The 12,757-nt window shown below is 30.9% G+C and overlaps 1 protein-coding gene across 1 annotated transcript; it reads right to left on the bottom strand.

Annotated features, from left to right (window-relative positions):
• Window positions 1–1,665: 1,665 nt before the first annotated feature.
• Window positions 1,666–3,697, bottom strand: LOC134690317 (5-hydroxytryptamine receptor-like). Its single transcript, XM_063550287.1, has one exon. The coding sequence runs from the start codon at window positions 3,548–3,550 to the stop codon at window positions 2,198–2,200; it is 1,353 nt and encodes a 450-aa protein (XP_063406357.1). The 5' UTR covers window positions 3,551–3,697; the 3' UTR covers window positions 1,666–2,197.
• Window positions 3,698–12,757: the final 9,060 nt, after the last annotated feature.

Genomic DNA, 12,757 nt, shown 5'->3' with positions numbered 1-12,757 from the left:
TTGATATATCATTAGTTTCAGCAATGTCTGACATTGTATTTCAGAGATTTTTTAGTGGTCATTAACCATGGACCACTAGAAGTTAAATATTGCTACCTGCTGGTTATCAGAAATTTATTCATATTATGGCACAAGATATAAAAGAAAAAAAAAAATGTTTCTTGTTAATGGGTTAATAAAAGAAAACTAACCACACAACAACATTAGAATATGTAGAGGTCAAATTAAGATGAATTTGCAAATCTTTATTTTAGTTTTTTTCACAAACTAGTTTAAAACGACGCTGTTTAACAAATTTAGGACAAAAAGTCACAAGACAAGTCTCATGACCTGAACACACAACTCGATTTTAGAACGAGTATTCTTTGATGAACAAGCTATGCATGTTCCACACTATTTTTTGTATAATTTATACAACTTTTGAACACAAAATGTATAAAAAAAACCAAAATAATGATTAAATTACTGTTATTAAAACAGGCTTGTGAACATACAAGCTTCATCGTGATTCTAGGCATATGCTTTAATATATATATAAACAAACAATTTTCCGACAATGTACTCTTTTAATTAATGTATGATACCTCGAACCTTTATAGTCCTGTCTTTAAGGATTACTAGTGTGCACTTGTTATTTAGATCTCACATATCATCTATAAATATACGTAATCAGTCACTTAAACAGCAACTTGTCGATATATAGTGCATTTTGTTCTCAAAATGGTATTCGCTCTCCAAAAATCCTTCAAAATGTTATGTATGGATAGTGGTTAAAAAATAGTTATAGGTACCAGGATTATAATTTAGTACACCAGACGCGCGTTTCGTCTACATAAGACTCATCAGTGACGCTCATATCAAAATATTTAAAAAGCCAAACAAGTACAAAGTTGAAGAGCATTGATGATCCAAAATTTCAAAAAGTTGTGCCAAATAATTAACGCATGTCGATCATGATTCACCATAATGCTCATTCCATTGATGTGTCTTGACAAATATACCAAACCTATGCATAATTCGATAATTAGTTTTATAACAGCAAATGTAGTAATACAATTCCTAAAATATAAGGTTTATTTAGATTGTATCTTTTAAAGACGAATTACAGTATTTTGATGCACAATTTTTCACCAAAGAGGATATATATATGTATTTACTGTATATGTCAATCCGACAAAAATGTGACTCTGAATCCTATATAATGATTGAAACTCAAATGCTACCAGCCATCATGAGATAATTTTTGTTAAAGAAAGCCGTGAATTCAATAAACCACTGTATTTGCAATAGAATTTTGGAGACAGCTATTATTTAAGAAATAAGATAATGCCTCAGAATGACTAAACTTGTAAATATGTTGGTATAGTATAATTACCGCTTAATACATATATTTGGGTTATGTTGTTTTAACGATGTTTTGATATAAAAAATAATACTAAATATATCTCTGCTTGTCGAAAACCGTATTTAACTACACAACATTGTAATGTGTCTGTTAAATGAAGAACATTTCATAGAACTTTTTCAAAAAAACAAACAAAAAAAAACTTAAACATTTGTAAACTTTATTTAACTTATTCATCAATCAAAAATTATTTACAATGATTAAAAAGAATAAACTTATACTACGATTATTTGCATTTAATTAATAAAATATTTCCTGCATGCATTTTTCTCTTCTAAATAATAAAAAAAGTAAAAATGTTTTTTTTACTAGTCGATCCTTTAATCGTCCGGTTATCCGTCTGTCGATACAATAATCTAAACAGACTTTTATATGTTGTCTTTAAAAGCCCTCTAAAATCAAAAAGAAAATGATATGTGAAATGCCTATTCAATAAAAAACGAACGTCATTAACATATGTTACAGCACACATTACATGTTTTATACGCGCTATTCGTTTGTAAAATTATTCAGATGTTATTTAGTTTTTCTACATATACGAATATAAAATTATAATACATAAAGAGTTATGAGTGGTTTGTTAATCAATTATTTAAAACCAGACGTATGATCACCTGAACGTTTTTGTCTATCATCTCATAAACACAATTTTGTCATGTGACCGCGATTTTGTCCACTTATTTTCAGTATTTTCTCCTCAACACGGGAAATTAGAATTACATAATATGCCTAAATATAAACAAAGTTAAAATATACAATAGTAAAGTAACCCTGCTAGATTCATTTTTTGCACTAAGGACACAAATGTCCAAACATTATGCAAAATTCAGATTTGAATTGTTTGTCCAGGAACCAATACACAATTGGATTACTCATACTCGAAATAAGATACGTTCGCTGTAAAAGTCCGTAAATGACCAGCTCTGCATCAGACATATTTTTCCAAATTTCACTGTTTAAACTACCAACAATTCCAGTTGTTAGATAAGGCAAGAAACTAATAATAAATACAGTTGTTATTACAAATAACATAAGTGTTATTCGTAATCTTTTCTTTAGTTTCTTCGTTTCGAAATCTGTGTTTGAATATTTGCTATTATTTTGTATTGTAGAATCACTTTCCACTATGATAGAAGTTGTTTTTGATACTGAGCTACACGAATCCAACTGAATATTTTGATTATCAATTTTGTTTGTGGTGTCATCTTTATTTCTATTTGAAATATCAACATTTGACTCACAATCTGTTTTGTCTTGTAAAGTTGTCGACTTTGCAGATGAGTGGTAGCAATTATCCTGATTTTGTCGTTTAGGAGCCATGCTGATGTGTGTTTCACTTTCATCGCCTTGCGTTTTCTGTTGTGGCATATTTATAGTGTTTAAATCCCTGGACTCTTTTAATACTGTTTCGGTAGCTGAGATCTCTGGTTTGTGTGTGAATGCACGAAGTCTTAAAATCCGTCTACCGACATTAATGTACATCGATATCATAAATATAAGTAACACTATAAAGAGAAGAAAAACCAAACCGCTATAAGTTTGATGAAACAGGGTCCCAGAAAATTCTTGACTTATAAAACATACTGTCCCTGTCAAATTTGCAATATCTGTTTCCCCTGCTGTTGAACCGTACATTATCAACACAGGAGTAGCCAAAATGACCGACACAGTTATTACGACAAAACAGGCGGCTTTGATATGTGTCAGAGAGAGCTGACGTCGAAAAGGTCTGCAAATCTTTCGATATCGATCGTACGCAATCACATTTACAACTAACGCAGATGACATTGTCGTTAAATGAAGTATGAAGCTCACACTCTTACAAAAAACGTTCCAAACAAACATCAAAGGATGCACGACCGACAAAATGTGATATGGCACTCCAAACAAGCAGGTTATTAAATCAAGGGCAGCCAGTATCAAAATCAAAAAAGTGTATGCAGTCTTTCGTACTCGGAAACCATAAACTATCAGCACCATTATATTTCCTATGACACCCGTAACAAGTATTATACAAAGATACACTGTCGCTGGAATTAGTATCCTTGCTAACTGGTTACTGATTTCAAGAATAGATATATACTCATGCGTATCATTTTCAGGTATCATATGTATTGTAGTAATTGTGCTATTAAAATACACCATTATTGCAAATATAAATCCTGTTTACAAATAATCAAAATGTTAGTTCACAACAATAAAAAAAGGAATAAATCTCCTTGGTAGCAACTTAGGGTCAGTTTTAACAAAAACACCTTAGAAATTTGAATTATCAATAAATACATGTATCGCTTAAATTGTTTATGTTTTTAATAAAATGAAAATATGACAAGACAATGGGGTATTGTTGTTTCCGATGTGGAAATGACATTCGGTTTACACCTCCAGTTTTTTGTCATCGACCTTTATGGTAAACAAATTAACAATAAATCTATGAACTAACAATGTTATTAACAAAACATTTCTATAATAAATGTGAATAATATAATTTTTTTATTGTTCAAACTTTACAAAGACGATTTGTATTGTTCTATTCAATTACTTTTGGATTATCTCACATTATTCCACTAGATTTCTCTATTATATATAGGTATTATCGATCATGATTTTTTATGTATAATAATTGACCTCTTTGTAAGATTTGTTTTATTTTTTTAGTATTTGATTGTTGATGGCATACCGTCATAGTTGAGTCGTATTCAGAATCTGTAGATTTCCATACAAAATTACAATGAATATAACAATTGCAATGTTCGATTAATAATTTATATTATCTCACGTTTATGGTCATAACTTCAATGTCTGCTTCCGTGTTAAGACTGATGCATATTCTTTATTAAATGTGGAAATATAAAAGATCATTCCTCTAGGTAACTTGAATTACATACTTATTGGATGATAATACTTTTTGTTGTGAGTATTATTTTGTTGTAGAAATTATATATTATTCAACCCTCGTTTTGCCATATAAAACAAACAACTAAATAAACTAGAAATTTCAAAATAACAAATATCAACTGATATATATGTATTTTCTATAATAAATGTAAATCATAACAAAATATACTAAAATTGTAATCACCAATACAAACAAAAAGCATATTACCAATATGAATACATGTGTTTTTGTTCAATGGAATTCACATGTTTCCGTATAAAACACAAATATTATTGATAACCATGTATCGTAATTTTATTTACAATCAACCTTAATAAAGTTTATCTCATTTCTTTGTTCAATTATTTACAGTGTTAATGGCGGTGGCTTAGTCATAACATTTACACTTTTATGAACATAGCATGATTTACTGTATACGAAGAGAGTGTTTTGTTTTCGTGCAATGTGTTTTGACATTTTTATTTCATGTGCAACGTGAAAAAGGTTCGTTATTTACCGTGTTTCGTAAAATGCGTGAAAAAATCAACGTGCAAGACATTTTTTATTGTTCGTTCATTGTGAAATTTACATTTTCCCGTACAGATACCTCCTATATGCACCTCTATGAACATTTCAAATTTATCTAAAAAATCTGTATGATGTATTACATTTCTGTTCCTATCTATAACGATTTCTGGCGTAGACTTATTTCTTTTCACCTAATATATGAACAATCAAAATATCATTTCGATAAATTTTGGGTATCAGTCAATTTGACATCAAGTTGTTCATACAATACATAGTGGTTTTTTTAAATATTATGTGCCTAACCATACATATTTCACACGTGTTTTATGTTGCTTGAGGTTAAGGTCGAATAATATATATCAATTCCCTCTTTTTGGAATCTGATTGATTACAATACCGTAAAGTTTAAATCATTTAACAAATCACAACAAAACATTTTAAAGGACTGGCAGTATAGGGAACTAGCTATTGAACGCTAACAAGACTAGATTGTAAGCAGAAACAAAACTTATTTACCATTTACATTGCCAATATTACTGCACCATGACCAGATATACGCTTTGATAATTCATTTTCCCTCATTGATGCTTCATGTCAATATATTTTCCAATCCTTAAACTCTATAATCTTCAATAGAGGGTAAAAAGATACCAGAGGAAATGTCAAATAGTTATCAAAGGTACCAGGCTTATAATTAAGTACGCCAGACGAGCATTTCGTCTACATAAGACTTATCAGTGACGCTCATATCAAAATATTTATACAGCCAAACAAGTACAAAGCTCATAAATCGAAAATAAACTGACAACGTCATGGCTCAAAGGAAAGATACAAACAGGCAAACAATAGTACACAAGAAACAACATAGAAAAATAAAGACCGAACCAAAAACGGGGGGTGGGGGGGGGATGATCTCAGATGCTCCGGAAGGTTAAGCAGTTCCTGCTCCACATGTAGCACCCGTTGTGTTGCGCATGCTATTACAAATCCGGTAAATAGACTAATTAGGTAGGTCACATTTATGAAAAGGGAAAAGGGATGAGTTAACGTCGTATGAAAAATTTCCAATATCAGCTGTTAAACGCTTATTCCATGACGGGGACCCAACACGTGATAGCGTCCGTAAAATTTACGAAGGGATGATTTCAACTTCACTATTTGGAACTCTTGGTTTAATAGCTTCCTTGTGAGTAGCAACCCTCTATCAAGGAAATCATAATAGGATGTACAAGCGCGAGGATATCGTATCAATTTGATAATATATACTCCGTATACAGACGCGGCTAAAATGTTGCTACATAGAAATGGAAATATAAAATAAAGAAGAAAATGTTATATGATTGCCATTGAGACAACTCTCCACAAGATACCAAAATGACACAGAAATTAACAATTATAGGTCACCGTTCACAATTGGAAAGCTGAAACCATCTCGTTTGTTGCAAAGTTTTGTTTTCAACCGACCCTCATTGTTAGTTTCTAGATATAAGTCAAGAGGTAAGGCAGACTTAACTGTACCTGGTGTATCCTTTATCTCTATCTAGATAGGAGAGATGTGTTCAAAATAGTCATCAAATTTTTAATTATTTAGTGAGAGAACATCATCTAAATAGCGGAAAGTAAAGTTAAAGGATATTTGCCTACTTCTTATTTTTCATTCTAAGAAGTTCCTGTATGAAGTCAGCCTCATTATAACAATGAAAAAAGTCGACAAGAAGAGGGCACAATTGGTTCCCATTGGAATGCCGATAGTCTGTTGAAAAACACGTCCTTTCAAACGTAAAGGAAGCAGACTTAACTGAATCTGTTGTATCCTTTATCTTTAGTTCGATGTTATAGATGCATTGATCATAGTCAACAAATTTTGAATTATTTAGTGAGAGAACATCATCTTTATAGCCGAAAGGTCAAAGCGATGATGAAAAACAAAATTAATTGAAAAAACCCAACTCAGGACAATGTATCAAAGCTAGACATCACTGGATGTTAACCAATCACATTTTTATCCTGTGGACAAGCTTAAATAACCATAAAACCTCAAGTATTCTATGGGAGACCCAGAAAAAAATGTTGCGTTGAAACACTCAAGATATGTATGTTAATGACTCAGAAATATTTTACTGCTATGAAATGTAGTTCTATTTTCCTACAACTGTCAAAGTCATAGGAATAGTTTTTCCGACCCTTTTTCGTATGCAACCAGATATGACGTATTATACTGTGGTGGTATTACACCTATAAAAACAAGATGTATGACTTTGTGTTGTTCAATTTGTTTGTTCGTTCCTTTCGCCTACATTCACTTCTATATTTGATCATGCTGGTTGACAGTTTCATCTTACTCTACATTTACAGATATTAATTTTTTTTCTTCATTTTTTTTAGAATACATGTTCAAAAAGCGTTTACAATACGATATTAGATAAACATTAAAAATACATATCAGGTCATACAGCTCCTGGATAGCTTATTATATATCTTTCTTAGCATAAATGTAGTTTTCCTTAAGAAAAAAACTTAATGGTGTAATCATCATAATCTAAATATAGTATTATATTTTACTTTTTCGATTGCATATTATGGTACATTGCTGCTATGGCAAGCAAATTGATTATTTGTCTATTTCAGCTACAATATTAAAAAATATGATAAGTCAACCTTTATCCAAAAATAGTTCATGGAATGATACAAAGATAACTATAAAAGATGAACACTCATATGAAATTACATTTTATAAAATCAAATTTATTATTCTGTTATGTTGCAGAATCAAGTGAAACAGCCTATCCGGGTATTTTGAATAATGAAAATGATATAAACTTATTTTAAACCTGATACCTCCATGCGGAAGAGAATCTCACCGCTGGTCACATATAATATACCAGTTTGAGGCAGGGATACGTCGTTCCTTTTTTAGCAGAAATAACGCCTTCAATTTTATTAATAGTATGGAAGAAGGTACCATTAATTACAAAAATTAATGTTGTGGCTTAGTCATGTAAGTTTAAGAAGATGAGAAAAGTTACAGGTAAAACATGCATTCGGGGGCTTAACATAAATCGGGTCAGTGGTAGAACAATGCAACAATTTTCAGTAGAAAACGGGTATCATAAATCAAATCAGCCTTAATGACGTACTTAGGTGGAATTATATAAATCAAGAATAAGGAATTGATACTATAAGCCCGAAGGGCATAAGGAACTGATCAAAATCGTTCTTGTCGTTTTCAAGATATCTCATTTTAAAATATTACGGGAAAAGTCTGACTGGGACTTTTACCTTATATTTGCATTAGTATTACTTTGGTATGAAATAAAAAAAAAATCAAAAATCAAGAATCTACTAAAACTTTGGCAGATGACTTTTTATGAGCTATAATGCTTATATGATCAGATTAAAGCGTGTCATGGAGGAAAACATTTTACTTTACATTGTATATAAGGGAAAACAACAAGGAGTCCGAACATCTGACACATTTTCCAAAACTTCACCTATGTGGTCCGAGACCACAATTATTTCGTTGTGCATTTCTTTTAGAACATAAATGGATATAAAAAAAATCCCACCTGCGCTTTCTAAAAGGAACTTTTACAGTGTGTTGTACTACTTTTGGGACAAATTATATCAAAATTATAGAAAACCTCATCGTCTCTAACTCAAAATATGGACAAATTTATGTTTAGGGCGTCTTGATATCTTTTGACAGCTTCCAAAGTGCTAATTTTAAACCTTTTTCAACTGGACCAAATCACTACTTTCGTTTAAAATTATGGACCCAATTTTTTTTACAGTTTAATTTCATCCCCCTTCTTGCAATTTGAGGCAATAAATATGGAGATTTTTTTTTGAAGGGGTATAAAAATTAATGGCAAGTAACCCACTGTCAATACTAGGGACTTTATTTATGAACAACGAAAATCGAGGGACGACAATGGTGGACTCGGACCATGTACATCCTTAAATCTTTAAATCCTTAATTGTTACAAAAACTGAACGAGACAAAAGTATAGATCAAAGAGTGTTTACAGATACTCCAAAGTCAATTAAAACAAATAAATAAAGTAGGTTTCCTTACAGCATAAACACAACAAACAATATTTTTGTCAATGAACACTGTTCAAATCTTTGTCGATCATAACTACGATTATCACTTTTGACATTTATGCGGTCTTCTAATAACCTTTACAATCACAGTTTAACAAAATCGCAAAATACCACGTTTAATGCTCCATACCAGTCCTCAAATTGTCAATTGGATATGTAAATTGTATAAAATTGAAAAGAGTGTATGTTTGTTTTTACAAAAGTGGTACATGTCGCACTCAATACGCAATTTTATATAATATATATAACAGGTAATGTACAAGTCTTGATGAAAGGTTTGTGTTTCCATCCTTCCAAATTCGATCGTTCTAAATTCTTTCAGGCGTAACATTTTAAAAAAGTACTTAGTACGTGTACCATTTTGTTTTTGTTATTCGTTTATTTTGTATGTTTTAAGAACAGAATTGTAAAATGATGACAAATCATTATTATTGTAAAAAATTCCGTTGTGCTAATCATTGTTTTTGATGAACGCCATTCATATTAAAAAAAAAACACATTTTATAAAGAAAATGTAAACAAACATACAATCCAACAATTATTAAAACATGATACATTCATATATGTTTTACGATCCATGTACTATACATAACATATTGATATTTTACTTATTTCTGTCAAAACTGCCATTTGTAAATTATTTCAGTGTATTTTATACATGATATCTTTTTAAATGAGGATTTAAAGAAACAAAAGACCAGAAGAGTAAGAAAACAATGAACAGATACCCATGAGTTATAGATTTTCAAGTTTCATTAAAAGTTATCCTATTATTGATAAAAAAAATCCAGTTTCAGTAAAATATCAAGTATGTTTGATATATTTCATTCAACTATTAGTTCCGTTCACAAACAAAGGTTTTAGATTGATGGATTGTTGTCATATTACTATCGGTAAAGGAGTATAAAAGGTAAAATTTTGTTTACAATTTTAATAATTGTTCCAATATTGAAATTGTCAGAAGTTTCACCGATTTCAGGTTTTGTTGATTTCTAGAATAAGATTACTATCGTCAGAAATTGACACTGAATACAGTTTTTGTAGATTTTTAAAATGTGTCCAAAGACTCTACTGATCGCCGATAGAAGTTAATGTTGATTTCAGAAGGAGACACTTGAACACCACACGGACACTCATAAATCAAACATAATTTGCATTCTACATATTTCACTCCTCTTCTCTAAATTTTGTTCTGTAATATTGACATTATATGATCAAATTCCTCCATTTTGCCAAATTTGATTGCTGATAGGGATGGTATTAGCTCAATTTCAAACAAAATGTTAATGTCTTTGTCACTTTTGATATCCTCTAAAATATGATTAATACCAGATTCAAGAAGACGTATTAGGTTTTCTTTTTCATTCAAAATCGTTTTACGGACGTTTCCATACAATGAATGTAACCATGTTTCCTTACTGTGTGCTATTTCTTTCATAGTTAAAAACTTGTCAATAAAGTCTTGGCGCCCAAAGTATACAGCAAAGTGAAAAGGTGTATGTCTTCTTACATTCTCTAAGTTTGTGGTTTTCCAGAAATCAGCAATACATTGTTCATCTTCATTTTTCAATATTGTATTTATAATATTGTTTTCTACTTTGCCATTCCATACAACAAAGTAGTGAAGCAAGGTATTATCGAACTCATCAACGAGAGTGTGTAAAATCTTTCCGATAACCTCAGGTTTACATGAATAAAGTTTTGCTATATATAATTCATCTTCATTTTCCTGCCTTTTTGAACATACATACTCCGATGCAAAATAGTAAGCTTTTATTTCATCGTTAAATACGTTTTCAGATATGCGTGCATATTCACCGAATTCTTGAAAAAATCTTAAACGTAATTGATGTTTATATGTTTGATCACTGCTGACGATATGATGTATGATTAATTGCAATAGCTGTGTATCTTCATAAATCTCAGTAAAACGTTTTAATTGTTTTATAATGTTATCATGTTTATCTGCATTTAAACTTCCGCACATCAAAGAATTTGTCAGTTGAGCAACAAAATCAGACTGATTATAATCAACAGTTAACACCATTTCATCTTTTAACGGTTGATAGTTCGGTGGTCGTAGTAAAAATATGATGTCAAGCATACTACATTTACCAAATTTCGGCTCTGGATGAGTATTGCAATACGCTATCAGAACAGCCTGGCATATTTTAGAATTGGAAAACTCCAATTCCGACTTACTGCTTTTAAAATACCAAGTCATCAAGTGAAATGCTATGGTTTGTATTACATTTATACCGCAAGACACGGTCCTATTAGGGAAAATATGTCTCATATTCTTGGTAATCGAGGCTTGCAGATCACCATCTGTTAAAGACATATTATTATTCGGACATAGCAACACCGAGACTAATAAACAGTATTGGATAGCACTAATTTCATCTGATTCTCCTTTCTCTCTCAAATCGTAAATCTCCGTTATCAATAGTGCAGGAGGTTGTCTGAAATATTGAATTCCTTGTCGTATATGATCTGTATGACTACAAAGTGAGGCACACATTTTAGGAAATCCTAGCAGAGTTTCCTCACTCAACAGATAATCAAATAATGATTTTGCAATGCACACGGCTTTTGAGTCTTCTAATGATTGCAGCTGCGTCATCTCATCTTCGAAATAAATGTTGTTCGATTTCATATGTACCTTAAGAATGTTTTCCTTATCTCTATTGTTGTAAAAATCCTTATCATCAAGATTGAATACTACATCAGTTTGGTTTGCAAATTCTTTAAGGATAGTGATCAAATTTGGAGGACTATCTTCCACAACTATTATCAGTTTTGTTGCTTTAATATTTTTCAAATAGGTACGGATGGATTGATCGAAGGCTGTCACTTTTTCAGATGCATCAACGATCATATAACTTACTTGTGACGAATTATAGTTCAACTCGGCCTTCTTTATACGAATAATGATGCACCTTTTCTTTGGATAATGTCCATGCAAACATTTTGCTATTGTAGTCTTTCCAGTTCCTTGTCTACCCGTTAAAACAAGTAAAGACGCTTTCTTCATTCTATGTCTTAAAACGGGAAACAATGATAGTGTGGTAACATTTTGCAAAATGCGTTCCTCTTCACTTTTACTTTCCAAAGGCATGTACCCGACTAACCCTATAAAAGTATATACATTTTTTGTATGCTATGTACATTTGATTCAAATCTTTCCATTAAACTGTAAATTAAACATTTGATAAAGTAATTTAAACTGTTTGATTGTAAACATTGTTTCTACTAGTATTTTGCATCCATATATGGCATGCAGCCTGTCATGTAAACTATATTTGAAGCCAACATACGTTAACAACAGTTGTGTTTTTTTGTGGATGTTTATTGTTTCTATGTTTAATTACTGGAAATAAAAAAAAAAACACGTTTAAAATGATATGTGCATGTATTGTAATACAAACATGAAACAAATTATCATCCACGAAACGACTTGAAAATTGTACTAGAGAAGAGTTAATAATGATAACATAAAAATACAAATTTACTTACAAATACAACATATTCCAATAAGAAAGACAACTACAAGAACACCGCATACTAGATAAAACTTTCTGGAATTAAGATCTGCAAAAAAAATATAATATTAGCTTATCCAATTCCGAACAATTGTGAATTGGTACTACTACCTTTCAAAATAGAAAGTTACTTTATAATTTTTGAAATTATTAAGAAAATAAGGTTTCAACTCTCTCAGGCATGGTTGACTTAAGGTGGTACCTAACACTTTCATTAAAATTAATTTGGCTCGTTTAATGTTCATAAAACTTTGACAATGTATTTACTTTGACCCTTTAAAGGGGCACTAGCTGTCAAAT

Source organism: Mytilus trossulus, chromosome 11 (genome assembly GCF_036588685.1).
Source record: "Mytilus trossulus isolate FHL-02 chromosome 11, PNRI_Mtr1.1.1.hap1, whole genome shotgun sequence".
NCBI classification, from domain to species: domain Eukaryota; kingdom Metazoa; phylum Mollusca; class Bivalvia; order Mytilida; family Mytilidae; genus Mytilus; species Mytilus trossulus.
The sequence above is the reverse complement of the archived record's forward strand: the minus strand, read 5'-3'. Positions and strand labels throughout refer to the sequence as shown.

What these genes read in the sequence shown, in the direction of transcription:
- LOC134690317 (XM_063550287.1), bottom strand. Translation starts at nt 3,550, where the DNA reads ATGGTGTATTTTAATAGCACAATTACTACAATACATATGATACCTGAA.